This window comes from Mercurialis annua, linkage group LG5 (assembly GCF_937616625.2).
Source record: "Mercurialis annua linkage group LG5, ddMerAnnu1.2, whole genome shotgun sequence".
Classification (NCBI taxonomy): domain Eukaryota; kingdom Viridiplantae; phylum Streptophyta; class Magnoliopsida; order Malpighiales; family Euphorbiaceae; genus Mercurialis; species Mercurialis annua.
The window spans coordinates 14,192,549-14,210,480 of NC_065574.1; the positions used below are offsets into that span (position 1 = coordinate 14,192,549).

Sequence of the window (17,932 nt, forward strand, 5' to 3'; positions counted from 1 at the left end):
ATGTGTTTGAAATTGCATTGCATAGAGTCGATTTGAAACCAATATATAGATCCACTGGAACGTGCTATCTATTGGGCAACAATAGAACTGTGTGATCACCGGTATTAATAAAACATTGCATTGCATACTAGTTGGGTTCTTTGGCCAAATGCTTGCAAAGCGGCCAAGACCTAACAGGTTATCCTAGGGAGCCAGTAATTTAATTTACGGCCCAGCAAACCTTACACAGAGATAAGATGATTGTGATAACGTGAGTTCACGTTTCATCCTGTGTTAAACAAGAGAGCACGAACTGTGACATTAATCACAGTTAACCAAATGGGGTTTCTCTTAGAGTTTCATTTGGATCAGTTATTTGGCTGCACAAAGTGTGTTTACATGCGATTTCTGCTTTTATTAATATGCTTGAGTAACTATGTGAATTCACTCATAATTGACCCCCGTTGATTTCCCTTTTCACAGGTAAATGATATTTTGACGTGACAAGACTTCCAATTCTTTTTCTGGAAGTTGTAACTAAATAAAGGTCACTCTAGAGCTGCAGAGTAGTTCTAGCTCCGAACAGTAGTTCAAATGTAAATGCTTAAACTTTGATATGAAACTACTGTCAGTATCATTTTGGGACAAAAGCATGTTTTTATAAAAAGGGCTTTTGCTAGTTGTTTATAAGAAACCTGGTTTTGATAAAAGCTTTGTGATTAATTAATTGGCATGCTTAAACCAGTACTTGATGTGATAACTGGTTTGCACCGCTGGCATTATTTTCGGACAGGGTTGTGTCAAGGTGTGTGCAGTGTACACGTACTACCCTGAGTCCAGAAATGCAATTGCATGGTTTTGATTGCACGTTTACCTAAAGGTTTTCAATTAATTACGAAAAGAGATTGAGACCTTTTATGTTTTCAAAACGCGAAAAGTTTTTACTGTTTTTCCTAGGCTTGCTACGGGTTTCGGAACAACCATTCCCATTCCCTAACGCCGGTCTCGACACGAGTTTCTAAGCGGAAATCGGGTCGTGACAATGTTGGTATCAGAGCAATGTTGTAGAACTGGAATGTCTACAGTAACATTGCCGATACTCGAATAGTAGAGTCTAAGAAGCTACTGCAGCAATGGGATTTGAGTTATGTCCTTGATATGTCATCATTTAATTGTGAAATATTCAGTTTTTCCTTAGGTTGTGAATTTAGAATGTGTCGGATATGAGTTATATATTGTGATACGCATGAGCACGTGAGGTGTGACCATTGAGATGGTTATATGCGTTCATGTTGGATTTGTATTTGTTGTTCTTCATTTGATTGCAGTGTGGTTTGATTTGGTTAGGATGGTTGACCAAAGGCAAACTCGTGGTCGAGCTGCGATGATACGAGATGCACCCGAAGAGGCTCATGATGAGTCGTCTGTGCATATAGGGCAACATGAACCGGCCAACGTAGCAGGTAGAGGCCGTGGGCGTGGTAGACCTAGAGGTAGAGCTAGAGGTCAAGCTGTGGAGGAACAGGAACCAGTTCAGGCTCCTGGGATACCACAACAACCTAACGCGCCAGGCTTCGACTTTAATCAGTTCTTAGCTGGAGTTGCAGCTATGCAGGCTAACCAAGTGGAGAATCAGGCTATGCATAGGGAGCAACTATTGCAACAACAACAACGTGTTGGTGCAAATGTCGATAGAGACAATGTTTTGGCTTATATGCGGCTCAACCCAACAGAATTTGATGGTTCAGGCGATGCATTGGATTTTCTTGAGGAAGTTGAGCGTAATGCTAGACGTTTGCAGGCTGACGAGAGACAGTCAATCTTGTTAGTTGAAATGTCAATGAAAGGACCATCAAAAGATTGGTTTCGACGTATAATTCAACCTAAGATGAATCAAATGACCTGGGCAGAGTTTGTTAATCGGTACAGAGAATTTTATCTGCCATTTTCTGTGACCGAGAGTTATCGTGATCAATTGCTGAATTTGAGAAGAGGAAATAGGTCAGTGCAAGAATATGTGACGGAGTTCACTAGGTTGGGAAGATTTGCACCTGATTTGATGGCTGATCCAGCAAGGGTGAATGCGAGTTTTATCAAGGGTTTAGGACCCGAGTTTATTAGCCTTGTTTCTGATGTGAACCGAGATTTGATCCAGTTGATAGACAGTGCACGTCAAATGGAGACTTCGTTGGTACAGTTTGGCAGAATTGTAAATTCTACTGCACCAGTGTCGACAAGGAGTGATCAAGTTGGTGCGACAGCCAATACACAAATGTGGTTTAATCCAAGTGGTTTTACTGGACTGCGACGTACAAAATTTAAAGGGAAGAGTAATAAGCGTTTCAATACCCCTGGAGCTAGTTCAAGTGGACGTAGCTCAGGAAGTTCTGGAGTTTTAACTACAATCGCAAAACACCGGTAACATATTGTTATAATGCTATAATTTCTAATTTTATTCATAGCTATTAATAAATGTGACTATATAAAAAATATTGTTGCAAAATAAAATTTAAATCATATATGTATAATCAACGTAGGAAGTATATTTTTATTGCCGATCATTCAAATTTTATGTTGCAATTTTCGTCAAATCATATATCCATAATCAATGGAAAACCTATAAATTTTTTATAAGATGAGCAAGACTGTATATAAAATTTATAAGGTGAACAAAATGGATAAAATATAAATTTTAAGATGAATATATTATAAATTTTAAATTGACAAAACTAGTACTATTTAATTTTATATTAATTTCAGTCTCAAAAAACAAATTTTATATTAATTTTTTAAAAGATTTAAATTATAAGGTTGACAATTGTTCACCATATGCTATTTCTATGTTCGTATATATAGACCATAATAGATCCATAAAAAATTCAAACATTCACGCATAACCTTAGCAGAATGTCATTCAACGCTTATATTATTTAAATTATAACTTATTGGTTTCATGTAACTAACTTATTTTAGGACATAGACATAAAAAAGATATTATATAACATAAAAATTGAAATATGGTATATAAAAATATATGTATCATTATATAGATATATAATTATTAATAAGGATTTGATAATTTGATAAAAATTGTGACACACCAATGCTAGTGTTGTTCTCGAGGTGCAACAAATAGCGTCACCTAGTGGAAAATCACACGTTAGAAGCAAGTGATGGGAACTAAAAGGAAAAAGGGGGCAATCCAAGCCCTAAATTCCGAAGAAGGAAAGAAACCCTAAAAAGCCATAAATTGGCGCCTGTTTTGAAAAGAGAGAGACGCGGGAACCAGTAAACCCGCCCACGGCTTTTCGTTTCCTAATATAATCCCAATTAAAATCTTTTTTTTCTTTCTAATTTTACAAGTTTTGCTCTCCAAATGATGGAGAACAGCGAGGTCGAAATGAAGGCGGAGAATGAAGATATTACCAATGAAATTGAAACGAAAGAAACCGGCCACATCCGTTCAGAAGAGCCTGACCACAAAATAACCGAAGAAATTGCGGATTCTGAGAAGGAGCCGTCGCCAAATAACAAAATAAGGGATGATCAAGAGAAACAGGGAGGTTTTGACAAGAGAAGACTTAGAACTACCGAGAGAAAGTCTTATGCTGATGAAATTGACTATGGTGATGAGGAAGAGTATCCAGCGAAGAAGAAGCGTGATCCAAAGGTCAAAAGCAAGGCTTCCGTTAATGGACCGGATGGTGTGGAAACAGGGTTAGTTGATGGAAAGGCCTCGGTGTCGAAGAAGCCTGGCCGAAAACCCAAACCAAAAGTGACAGGAATAGACGCTGAGGAAAAGAAAAACGGTGATGAGTTATCTCAGAAAGATGCGAGTGAAGTTAGACATAAGCGCAATCGGGAGGTAATTTTATTTCTTTACTGTTGTACATTGTTTTCATATTGTTGTCCGTTTTCTAACCTCTTGGGTTTGTAGTATACAGAAGAGTTTTGCGTAATGTGCCATCAATGCCAGAGGAATGATAAGGGTAGGATTGTTCGTTGCCGAAAGTGCAAGACCAAGCGATACTGTATTCCGTGTTTGACTACCTGGTATTATATATCATACTTTTGTAGCATTATGTAATTATTTTCTTATGATTCCCTAAATATACAATTGCAATTGGTTGAGGTGACTTCAGGTTATCTAAAAAGGTTAGATATCTAAGTTATACTATTTATTCTTTCTGCAATTGGTTTGCCATGATTTGATGTTATTTGCCATTTTTATCATCACATGCAGATTTTAATTTGATATGGCTTTGCTAGAATTTGGGTTATAGGTCACATTTAATAATTATTCTTTGACCAACTGTTGATCGCTCTAACCGTACTTCATGCTAATCAAGTTATTTCATTCTTTTTCTAGGTATCCTAAGATGACTGAGGAAGAAGTTGCCAATACTTGTCCAGTTTGTCTTCAAATTTGCAATTGTAAAGCTTGCCTGCGTGATACTCCAAAACAAGTTAGTGCTTCCATCATGCAATAAGTCTTCAGTGTGTTTATAGTATGCGTACTAGTAATCATCAGTTTAGTATGTGATTTGTTGTTTTTACCCCTGGTTATTATCTGTAGCTTCTGAAACGTCTTCGGGAGCTGAAAGTTGATGAATATAAGAAACTAGAGCACTGTAAATACATAATCCATGCTCTTCTTCCCTTCCTGAGGCAGTTAGATGAAGAACAATTAATGGAGAAAGATATTGAAGCTAGGGCAAAAGGTAATTTGGCTTGCATCAATAACATTTTCAATTTAGCAGCTCTAGCTTAGTGTTGACTCCAAACATGTGCATTTATTGGCTTGCATCAATAACATTTTCAATTTAGCAGCTCTAGCTTAGTGTTGACTCCAAACATGTGCATTTATTGGCATGCCTTTTTATTTATTTTTATAATTGTTTTTAGATATAAATGCTTTGTCCAGGCTTCTTTCTTCCAAAATCATTTCTCTTTACAATTTCTTTATTAGTATTTTTTAGAAGGATGCTTCCATTTGGAGTTTTTTTGGATAAGCAGGTGGATGCCTGTTCATTTCAGGTTTCTCTGTGCATGCATTGATGATTTTTGGCATGTCGCTGATTAGTTGTCTTTGATATTTGTTAAAAGACTTTTTTCGTGTTTGTGCAGGTTTATCCCCTGCAGATATAGTGATAGAAAAAGCTAAATGTCCTAAGAATGAGCGCATCTACTGGTAAGGTCTTTTGCCTTCTATTGGTGTCAGATTCCATCCTACTTTCCTATAACTTCTGTGAGGAATGAAGTGAAATTATGTTTGGCATTCTGTCTCCCCTCCCTATTCTCGTCTTACGTCTATTTTTTGCAGCGACAACTGCAGAACCTCTATATTTGATTATCACAGAAGCTGCTCAAACTGCTTTTCTGATATCTGCCTTGTCTGTTGCCAAGAGATCCGTCATGGACACCTGCAAAGGAGTGACAAGGAAGTGGTTATGGAGTTTATTGATAAAGGGTTTGAATATTTGCATGGTGAAGAGGGGAAACATAAGAGAACAACTAAATTAGTGTTTCAAAATGAATCTGAGAACCAGGGGTTAAATTCAGGATGGAAAGCTAACGAGGATGGAAGCATTGCTTGCCGGTGTGGTATTGGCTATTTAGAACTGAAACGTTTGTTCCCAGGAAATTGGGTTTCAGAGTTATTAAAGAGAGCAGAAGATGTTAGTCTTGCTCATGAATTTGACCTGGTTAAAATTCCATCAGAGCAGTGTGTGTGTTCTAATTCCCACGGAGATGTTGACATACGGAATAGTCAATTGTTAAAAGCAGCATCTAGAGAGGAATCTGATGACAATTTTCTGTACAATCCGAAGGCCATAAGTATTACAGAGGAAGATTTGAACCATTTCCAATACCATTGGATGAAAGCTGAGCCTGTGATTGTTAGCAATGTTCTTGAAACTGCAACTGGCTTGAGTTGGGAGCCAATGGTCATGTGGCGTGCCTTCCGCCAGATAAGTAATGAAAATCATGAATCACTTTTGGATGTCAAGGCTATTGAGTGTTTAGATTGGTGTGAGGTCAGTATGGCCTGTTATCTGGTATACTTTGATAAGTATTATTTCTTGGCTTGATGGTTGCATTTTTTTTTAGAGTTTACCAAGTGTGAAGTATAGGTTTTTTTTTTTATCTATGGCTAATATGTTCTTAGGGTTTGTTATGCTAATATGGAACTGTTACTTGCATGTTAGAGCTTCAACCTGTGTAATAATTATGGTTGGTCTATTTCTACAATTTACAGAGATTGCAATGTGTTCTTCTGGTTGATCTATCTATTTTTTTGTTTGCTTAACTGGAACTAGGTTTGATAGGATTCTAACTGCATCATTTCCTTTTCTTAAAAAGTATTTTTTATTTGCTGGCATCTAAGTTTCTTTTTATTGAACATCAAACTGTATCGCCATAATGATGGAGCTATTTATATCGTATTACACATGCAATAACTTTGTTTTGTTGGCTCAGTCGTAACCCAGAGCTCTTTGGTAGCTGTTTAATATGTACTGATACAACTGTGCCATTCTCGGTGGGATAAAAGAATGATGCGCAACAGAATTGAGAAAAACAAAGTTACTTTTGTTATTAAGCATGCGCTGGTTTGTTTATGATTATTGTTCTTCATTAGCTTGACCTTATACCTTATACAAATGAAATCTTTTTATTTTTCATTTAAATCGGCAAGATAAATGCTTTAGCTTGAAATATAACTATCTAAACCCATCTTTAGAGGCTTGGTGTACATAGTTATCATCTAGAGAAACTTGCATCCTCATTTCTCAACATTAACTTTTATGTACTTTTATTGAAATGTCACTAGAAGGTACAGTCTACTTAGCGATTCTAATTTCTTGGTAACATGCAGGTGGATGTTAATGTTCGCAAATTTTTTGATGGATACCTGGCTGGACAATTTGACGGAAAGAACTGGCCTCAAATATTGAAATTGAAAGACTGGCCTTCTTCTACTATGTTTGATGAACTTTTGCCCCGACACGGTGCTGAATTTGCTTTTTGTCTGCCCTTTAAAGAGTATACACATCCTGAAAATGGACCTTTGAACCTTGCTGCCAGATTGCCTAAGGACTCTTTGAAGCCAGATATGGGGCCAAAGACATATATTGCTTATGGATGCACTCAAGAACTTGGGCGTGGAGATTCTGTTACCAAGCTTCATTGCGACATGTCGGATGCGGTGTGTTTAATTTTCCTTTTCTCTTCTATTGTTTTCTCTTAAAAATTAAGATGGATATAGAATAACCTGCTGGAACCTCCTGCTTTTGTGTTCATGTGTAATGTCTGCTACTGTAAGACATTGAATAGGATTTCAGCCAGATGTTCTACGTGACCTGTTCTTATGTTTAGTCGACTTGCTAAAACAAATTTGTAAAATGAATTTGCACAAACTAGAACTTGCAAGTTTTTTTGTTTCCAGTTGGGTTTGCAATTTATGACATATTTGTGTGTTGTGCTTTCAATATTCGTATTGTACTTGCTATATTGTGTTTGTCCAGATAAAGTTTGGTCATACTAGAATGATAAGTTTGTTGGGAGTATAAATATAAACATGTGAAAAGGATGAACTAGATCTGATTGCTTATATTAATATGTCAAAGGAATGGCAATATCTACTAGTTATGATCTCTATTTCAATATTCAGTAACCAAATTTTGTTGTTTCACTTTTATGGATTTCTTTTCGACGGTACTTGTTGAAAAGCTGTTAAGGAAAATAATTGCTGGTTGCATGTAACAACTTATGTCAGAGTAACCAGTAAGTATTTTAAAAAATTACATAAATAACTCCAAGATTCTTATATTCTATTGTGGACTCAGTTTGTTTTGTTATTTATTAACAGAAAATAAAATCTATTTTTGATTTGAAGATTTCACTCTATATTTTCCCTTGTCTTGATAATGTATAATTTAACATTAAACAAACACATTTTTATATGACAGTGAGCTTCTAGTTGCTGTCTCGTTTGTACTTCCATTATTATTTGGTAAGAAGCACATTGAGTTATTTATTTATGCTTAAATTGGCTGTTTCAGGTAAATGTGTTAAAACATACGGCTGAAGTGACCCTTAAACGTGATAAACTTATTGCTATAGAAAGACTCAAAAAAGCCCACAGGAAGCAAGACCTTAATGAACTTTATGGTAGCAATCAGGTTTTGGACAACGAAGCTGATGCTGAACTGCAGAATGGCTGCGGTGACACTTCAACTGAAAAAAAATATTTGGATGAAGGTGATAAACAAATTGAGGAAGCTGTGTCAAATTATTGTTCCTTTCAAATGAAACCAGAGATGAAAACATGTAAGCAAGAAGAATCAATTCAAGGTATGAGCACTAAAAGAATAACATGGAATTTATAATTTAATTTGATGGCTAGAATGATGATATTTTGTTAATCAAACCATGCCTTTTCAGAGAAATCAGAACTGGAATGTTGTGAGGCGGATGATCAAGGTCCATGCTTTACTAATGGTGGACGATCAAATTGTGAAAATGAGTTAAAGAGACCAGAGTCAGCAAATGAGGGAGGTGCTGTTTGGGATATCTTTCGGAGAGAAGATGTTCCAAAGTTGCAGGAATATCTTAACAAGCACTTCAAAGAGTTTAGGCACATCCATTGCTGCCCGTTGCAGAAGGTCAGTTAATAGTTTTGACTACTAGATGTTAGATAATGTAGTGCCTGATATATATGTGACATTTGGCCCTCCAATTTGCTACTGTGATTTCTGACTCACATAAAATACTTCAAAATTGCTGAACAGTTGCTCCAGCGCTTTCTTCACAGTAAAACACCTGTGCAGAAAAGGAAAATTGCAGGGATTTGGGCATTTTGGGGGTAATAGATCTGATGGGCCCTTTGTTTTGTGAATCTGTAGTAAATAATGCAGTGTTATAAAAAACCGGACTGAACCGGCCTGTTGAATCGGTAAAACCAGGAACTGGCTAGTGGTCTGGTCCATAAACTGCAAAAAACCGGAAATCCGGTTCAACTGGTTAGACTGGATCAAACCAGAAGAACCAGATTGAACTGGTAATTAAACCGGTGGTCGAACCAGATAGTGAGAATTAGCGACGGAAAAATCAGTTGCTAAATACCAAAAATCCATTGCTAATTCTATATCTTTTAATTTTTTTTTAAATTGCACCTCAACCGGTTTAACTGGATGAACCGGGAACCGGTGGCCTCACCAGTTCGGTTTTTAAAACACTGAAATAATGGACATAATAAAGGAGTAAAGGACATTGACATAGTTAGAGGAGTAAAGGACATTAACATAATAAAAGGAGTGAAGGACATTGACATAATAAGAGGAGTAAAGGACATTCATTTAGGCTCAATTAATCTCTTAAAATTATTTTGAATTTTACCCTATGATTTTTTACTTTGGACCATCAACTATTTTGTAACTGCTATTATTAATTTTGTCATTCATTATATTAATCCATATAATTCATTTGCAGTAAGTTTTTGTTTTTATTATGAAATTCATTTACTAAATTTGTTTACTTTGGGTTATTTTACTCTCTTTATGTCCAAGATACTTCAATGTAGCATCAGCAGATTGCTCCAGTTCTGTACACCGTCACTGATTCCTTTATTTAAAAATTCTTGTTCTGTCCGTTCCTAAAGAAGTAAGAGAGTTATATTTATAATTATATTTGGCTGTCATGTAAATGATTGCTGTCTTCGAAACTTGCCCGAGTCTTGCCCGAGTCTTGCCCCAGTGTTAAATAATGAATTGAGTCATGTACATTTATTTAAGGACAAATGTAAGTGATGACTTGAATGACAAAAGTATTGGTTTGTTTTTGATACTGACAGTAAACATGTTAGTTGTTGAATTTCATTTTATGATGCCGATTAAGTTTATATAGATGATATTTGCAAGTCTTGTTCTATTGCCTTGTTGACTAATTTTTTCTGAATATATGTTTCTTGTGATGTAGATTGTTCATCCTATTCATGATCAGACCATTTATTTGACTGTAGAGCATAAGAGGAAGCTGAAAGAGGAATATGGTTATCCATCTCATTTGTGTCATCTCTTTTTGTTTATTTCTTTTCTTTTCTTGTTCTTGGTTGTCTTGATGAGGTTCTGTTGTACAATTTTGCACATTTATGCAGGCATTGAGCCATGGACTTTTGTCCAAAAACTTGGCGATGCAGTCTTCATTCCTGCAGGCTGTCCACATCAAGTGAGAAATTTAAAGGTAAATTATTTTTTATTTGGCAACTTTACAGCTTTAGATAACGTGATGGAATGATTCCATCTTCATTTTAAGCCAAATTAACTCTAATAATTAATTTCTTTAGTCCTTGGCTTGCCCAGCGGAACTTATCCCTATGCATCTTTCAATGACTAATGATCTCGTTTTCATAATTTTGTAGTCGTGTATAAAGGTAGCATTGGATTTTGTTTCCCCAGAAAATGTCGGCGAGTGCATCCGTTTGACAGAAGAATTCCGTTTATTGCCCCAAAATCACCCAGCCAAAGAGGACAAGTTGGAGGTATAGCTCGTCTCTCAAAGTACTTTCCATTTCACATTTATTTATGGGTTAAACATAGTTTCAACTTGAAGTTTTGAAATGGTGTAAATTTGATGGCATAGTTGTTAAAGCGCAAAGCGCACTTGAAGGGCAAAGGGTCCCATATCGCTTTAAGCGCAAGGCGCAAAAAAAGCGCACGCCCGAGTGAAGCTCGGCGCATATATGTAAAAAACATTAAAAGACCTATAACACACACAATAATTGTCCCTAAAATTAATATATGGATGATCAGAGAAGAGTTGATCCTTTGTTGAAGTTTGAAATGTAGAAAACAGAGGAGGAGAAGAGAGGAGCACGTCGTTTGAAACTTTGAATGTATTATTTTAATATTTTTAGGGTTATATCTAACTAACTCTTTTGTTTATGTTTTGTTTTTTAAAAACCCAAAACCCAAGCCCGTAACTATTAAGAAATACAAACAGAATTTAGGGTTTATGCAGCTGCGCTTTGCGCCTCAGCGCTTTAGCGCGCCTGAGGCGCGCCTTGATGAAGGTGGTCGCCTCAGGCGTTTCTGAGGCGCACCACCTGCGCTATGCGCTATTCTGAGGCGCGCTTTTAATAACTATGTTTGATGGCAAAAACAGTAGTGGTAGTGGGATAAGATTCTATAATGTTTCTGAATTTTCTTTTTGCAGTATATCTTTATCTTTTTTTTTGTCTATACAATTTGATTCTTTCTTTATCTAGCCATATAAAAAAATGTCCTTTTACTTTCCTGAACCAGCTGGTATCTTTTCAGATTTGTATCTCTGTTTAATTTTGTTATAGGCTTGAGTTCTGGATTAATGGCATGGATTATGAGACTTATGTTGTAGAAAATGAGGGCGTTAATTTGAGTCTTATCGTCTTTCTTGGGTATGATTTAGATGAGAATCTTGAGGGCGCTGCCAAATTAATGTACAGAACTTGGAGATATCCATATTTACTGCCTTGTGCTTTTCTAAAATAAACTTGACATTTTTTGTTTTTATTGTTGAAATGTTTACTCGAACATTGCAAATAATTGTTGTTTTACTCATTTAGTTTGCTGCTTTGCTGAGAAAAATTCCACTCTTGATTAATGACTGATGCAAAGTCTAGTTGTGGCTTATGTTGGTTTTGTGAAGTCAAAATTGCTAATTATCTAGAATGGAGTAAAATGGTTTATTTCTACTTCCGTAGTTTTCATAAGGATGATCACCTAACTGATGACCCACCTCAAGATAGTAGAAAACAGACATGACTATGGAGAATGGCAGAATGCTAGGTTTCTCTTTCAGATCCAGAACTCTATTGACAGTGAGGTAATAGGCTCAGTCAATCGATGTGAATATGTACTTTGCACTTGTGAAGTTATAAAATAAAGCTTCTTTCAGTGTGTAGAGAAAGCAATATAGGTCTCACAAATTATTTTATGAGATTTTAAGAAAATATATGACAAAATATGTTACCATTCAGCTTTGATGTGAAAGTTTAAGAAAAAAATGACTCTTTTGGCTGCCATGATGGAGGAAAGACTTTGCATGATATTTTTGAAGGGTACCTTGCACAAGTACTCCATTGGTTTCATACATTCAATATAGTGGTATTAAAGGAGGGGGTCGAGCAATCTTGGTTATCAAGGACATGATTCAAGAGTATTTGTGTCATTGTTGTCATAAGCTAGGTCATATGAAGCGTGATTATAGGAAGCTGTTAAACATAACTCTGAGAACTCTTTCTGCCCATATTGTAGCCTTGAACAAGGTCTGCAATAAATCTATTGATTTCAGTTGAAGCATGCGTCAAGTTCTCTTAGTACCAATAACCCTTTAAGTCAACTTCCACTTCTATAACTGCCATTGTGAAGTCATGTAAAATAAATACATGTCTCATTTCCTCCTTTAAATGGGTCATTAATTCTCGTGCTACAAATCATATTATAAGTAACTTTAGCCGACATCTCTGAAACATACATCCATTTTTATTGTTCTTTTATATTACTCGTACTCTTTATTTTGCCATACCATAAATGTGCCGGACATGACAAAGCACCATTATGACACATGATATGGATTCGACTCTTTAACTGACAAGTGGACAATTTAAGAGATAAAATTCATAAGTTCTATATCATATGGTATAAAGACCATATCATGTGTTGGGTTTGATGTGATGTTTTGGTTCTAAAGAGCTAAGATTGTATTTATTGCTATAAAATTTATTTTAGTTATTTTTTAAATTAACATTTAAATAGTTATATCTAGCGCGAACATATATATTCGTACCTGAGTACCCGAGTCCTCCATGAATCCATATCCTCATATTTTCAGCTAAGAAAATTAGTGTGTCGAACTTGTAGATACGTATCCGTTTTGGACGCCCATATCCGAGTTTCTATAACATAGGTTTTTTTAGCAATGGGTTCGCAACTTATTTTTTAGGCTTTTTATCACAATTATTCTTACTTATTGATTCCTATATTGATCGTACTATGTTTACCTAAATTATTTTTCAATTTAATTTTTGTCATCAAATCTCCTTTTTTTATTATTATCTATTTTAGAATTTTGTGATGAAGATGATTATCGGTATATTGCTTGCTTTGGAGTGGTAACCCATTTTAAAGCACATTGTCGGTCGGATTCATCCCTCATTTCTCAATTTCGTAGGTTATGTTAATTAGCTTTTGAGTTATGTCAATTTTCCAAATACCATTATCTTAGTTCAAGTCCTAGAGTCGATAAAAGATCTTGTTTTCCTTTTGAATTTGTTCATTTTAGATGTTTAGAGTCATTCTTCAGTTATTCCCAAAATTGAAGTCTAGGTAGGACGAACACGGACAAGAGACATTTAGAAACGAACACGGTTAAACAATGTTATTTTAAGATTTCCTATGTAAAAAATGAGGTTTTGTGTTCAAAGCGTTTTTGAAACGGGACATGTTGATTGAATGAAGTGTCTGTGCTACTTAGATTGGATTTAAATATTTTCTTACTTTTGTTTATGATTATTTTCTTGGCACAAATAAATCAATTAAGGCCGAGCTCATAGCTTTGAAAAATAAAATGCCATGAACTTGGCATTTTGGCTTAATTTAACCCGTCAGATGAGATGGTAGAAACTGATTGATTATATACAAATTAGAGCTAAGGCGGTGGGAAATTATTGGACACTTTCATATTCAAGAGGCAAAATAAGCTAAAATGTCAAGTTCGTCATGCTTTTTTTCAAAGCCATGCGCTTGCCTTTAGATGATCATTAATACCAAGTTCATGGGATAAAATGAACCTTTGTTCATTTATTAATCTGTACTCTCACATCTACTGTTTTTGCTCCGAATCCTCCCATTGTTCAGGTCTACGCAATGCCAACACTCTTGATTCATGTCTTGATTTTGGATCAAGATCCTCATAAGTTAATGGAACATGATTTATCATGTTCAATCAATCTAGATTCTTCATTATTAAATGAACTGTTCACATTAAATGACTATAAATTATGTTAAGTTCATCTATACTATTTATTTTGTAATGAAGAGTGTAAATTGATTGAACATGATAAGTCATGTTCAATTAACTTAGGAGGATTTTAAATCCTTGATTCTTGTTCTATGGAAGTCATTTTCTTACTAGATCCACCTTCAAGTGATGATTTTGCTATTATTATTCGTAAAGGTAAACGATGGTATACTTATCCTATTTATATATTTGTTTGTCATAATCACATGCCATCTTCTTGTTCCTTTATTGTGCTTCGTGATTCTATCCGGTGTTTTAAAAACCGGACCGGACCAGCTGGTCGAACTGGTTAAGCTGGGAACCGGCCAGTGGTTCGGTTTAACACCGCCAAGAATTGGATCTTTTGGTTGAAATGGGTTGGACTGGTTTAGACCGGATTGAACAGGCAAAAAACGGTTGTTGAACCGGTGAATCAGAGATCGAACCAGTTAAAAACCGGTGAATTTTTTAAATTTATCAAACTGGTTGAACCGGGAACCAATGGCCTCACTGGTTCGGCCACCGGTTTGGTTTTTAAAACACCGATTATATCTCTCTCCGCAAGACTATTAGTGACGCCTTTATCTTGTTTCGGATGGTGTACTATTACGATGGAGGACACACTTGACAACTTATGGGAAAGAAGGTTATAGATGTAAATGTAATATTATGGTTAAGATGAATCGCGATTGATTAATAGCTAGCTTGAAAGCCAGTATTCTTGCTAAAGATTAAAAAAAAAAGATAAAGTAAATTACTCTTTCCTGTTGCTAAGTTAATGTCTATCAAATCATTTATTTCTATGGCAACCACTCATAATTGACTTTTACATCAACTTAACATTAATAATGCTTTTCTTCAAGGTAATTTTAAGAGGAACTTTTTTTTGGGGAGTTGGAATTAACAACTTGCAGTAAATGAATTTTCCTATCTTAGAGGAAGCCGTAGAATAAATTTTGTGTTATTTAAAAGGAGCTCCTAGCAAAAGGCGGGCGTTAGAGGCGCTGGCTAGACGAAAACTCTAATTTCAACCTGATTTTGACATGCGGACCTGTTAAAGGAGTTTTATTAAAACTAGAACTCTTAAAAAAGCCACCTCCTGTAGCTAATAGCCACTTAAAGAAAATTTAAGATAAGCAAACTAAACACATTGAAACTAATTGTCTCATGAGAAGACTAACAAGTTTGATGTCATAGATCATGTGAAGACTAAGAGCACTAGGGGGATATTTCCACGAAGGCTATAATGGGAACCTATTTTTTATGTATAACCTACAAAGTGCCGATACAGGTACGGAGAACGGTATTTAAAAAAAACATAGGATACATGTACGGTGCGGTATAAAAAATTAGGACACGTGTCCCCACCATGTCTCCCGCGTGTCCCTCTGTCCCCGGGGTGTTCCACTAGATATGGCACCCCAAAGAAGTGTCAGTGCTTCATAGTGTATAACAAATTGGGTATGATCAATATTTATGCTCATGAGGGAGAGTATTATTGAATATAAATGCTATTTAATGAAATAAGCCTAATTATAGGGATCGATTGGAAACTTTCTAGTTATAGGATTAATTGTTGTTCTCTAGGTTCCTAGAAATGCACTTTGCTGTGTTATCGAATATTTATTTTATTTTTGTTTACTTGTTAATTATTGCATTTAGAATAGTGGAACCAGAAATTGCAGTATGCAACAATGGCAGAAGTGGATCTAGTGATGGATCCTTCCCCCTTTTTCTTTTTGGAGAAGACGATGAAACCTTTTCTTGCAAGCAAACTTAGAATATCATTAGGAACTAAATAAGAATCTCCAAACTCAGAACAACAACTTTGCTGTCAAAACCTGAGACCATGTTCCATAAAGTTTAGCACGTTTTGATTGAAAAGATTTTCCTATCGAGGCTATTCTTTTAAACTTTGCAGTATATCTTTGCTGTGCATATTTACATTCCTCTATTTATAATTCAATTGTATCACAACCCAAGCTCGTCTATTTAGATTGAACCAATATTTGAATTCTCCTTTTTTTTATCTTCTTGCCAATTGCCATCCAGCTCTTACAAATGTCATATCTAGAAGTTCGAATATAAAAACAACATATATTGAATGTTCTGCTTCCAGGATCATAATACCATAACAACCTTTTTCTTTCTTTTCACTGTTCTTAGAGAAATTTGCTAGACATTGCATCATACTCACCAAAATGTTGCTTGTTTTGAGCATGTGCTAACTTGTTCTATTGTGCTTGAAACAGGTTAAGAAAATGTATCTTCATGCTTTGAAATGGGCGATTGATGTTTTGGAGGGTAAAAAAGAGTGAGTATTTAATGAATTAGTTTTCTTCCTTGTGCGCGTCTTGGCTTTTTCATCCTTAATTTTGTTCCCTTTTCTCATGAAACCATCACCTATTATATCAGTTCCGGATGGTAGGGCATTTTTATTTGGGATATCTTATTTTGCTTTGTTGATATGGTAATAGTATGATGCGTAATAATCTGAAAACAATTCATTGCCTACAAAAAATTTCTTTATGGCTGCACTTTTATTATTGGGAGTATGCACAAAACGTTGTTCTTTGAAGTTGTATAACTCTCAAACTGGAAATGAGGTTCACATAGTGTATTTATCTGTTTTCTTTCCTATTTTTGTTTTTATCTTGTGTTTTTGGCTTCTTTCTCGTTCAGCAAATCATTATTAACTAGAGAATAGGATCTCTTTCCATTTGATTTTGTTGAAATTAGTTGTGAATTTTTTATTTCAGGCCCATGGAAGCTGAACCGGAAAAACCTGTGAAAATGAAACCTAAGCAAAAGAAACCTAAGAAAAAGAAATTTAAGAAGGAAGAATAGGGGATCTCAAGGTTGATACTTTGCTGGCTCTGTGTGGTCATTATTTTTACCCTACAAGATCTTAAGACCTGCATATGCCACCACCTGCGTGCTTATTTTGTTTTGTTTGGCAGTAATGTTTTGCTAAATCTGGAGTTGTGTTGTATGTATCATCAACCTTATTGATGCCTTTTGTCCAGATCCCTAGTATGCAGGTCAGTTTCTGTGGTGGAACAAGTGAGGTTAGGGTACATTTTGTTTTGCCTTCTTCCAGACAAAAGTCGCATAAGGCTTTCTATTTGTCTTATCAAATGAATGTTTGTACTAATTTATATATGCATATATATGTCACAGATATGGTGATTGGTTGTGTGAATTTAGACTGTATTGCATGAAAATTTGCAATTATACTTTATCGATTGGCTATATGTATTTGCTAAAATTATTTTCAACCATTAATTCCTTGCATTACCATGATACTACAAGATTTGTGGAAATGATTTTGAAGTCAGTCTATGAGAAAATAAATTCTAGCTTTTCTATGTTTAGGATTATGGTTAAATGTATTCTCTTCCTAGGGTTCTCTACATATGTATAAATATGATAAAACAAAATCATTACTTTTTGGAATGTGCTTACAAGTTTGGAGCACATTTGAAGGGTTTTACATAGTGTAATGTTTTGGAGACTATTTTTGTATACAATTACCCTTTATCTATATGTTATATTATGCAAAGGTGGATTTGTAAAATTTCAATAATATATCTAAAACTATTATATAATATTTATTTTTCAACAGATAATATAGAACACTAAGTTAAACTACTTGTAAAATAATTTACCTCCATTTACAAAAAAAAATTGAAAATAATTACAAAAATATATATTGACTTTTTTCATTTACAAAAACCTAGTTGATTTAAAAATATTTGCAAAAATAGCAAAAAATAAAAAAGCTTACACATACGGTGTATACTATTGATATAATGTCACTATACTAATAAACTAAAAGTATACTAACATTATATGAATATTATACAAACATTATATCAACATTATACACATCAGAACATACTGAAATTTTATTAAT

General features: G+C 35.0%; 1 protein-coding gene across 4 annotated transcripts in view; it reads left to right on the top strand.

Moving 5' to 3' along the window:
- Positions 1-3,136: 3,136 nt before the first annotated feature.
- The window catches only part of LOC126683128 (lysine-specific demethylase JMJ26-like), a 75,849-nt gene continuing 61,053 nt past the window's right edge, over positions 3,137-17,932 (top strand). For all 4 annotated transcript variants that reach the window (XM_056105725.1, XM_056105727.1, XM_056105726.1 and 1 more), the window contains exons 1-2: positions 3,137-3,844; positions 3,917-4,032. In XM_056105725.1, the coding sequence (XP_055961700.1) occupies positions 3,356-3,844; positions 3,917-4,032 (605 nt within the window). In that variant the 5' untranslated portion in view covers positions 3,137-3,355. The remainder of the gene's footprint in view (positions 3,845-3,916; positions 4,033-17,932) is intronic.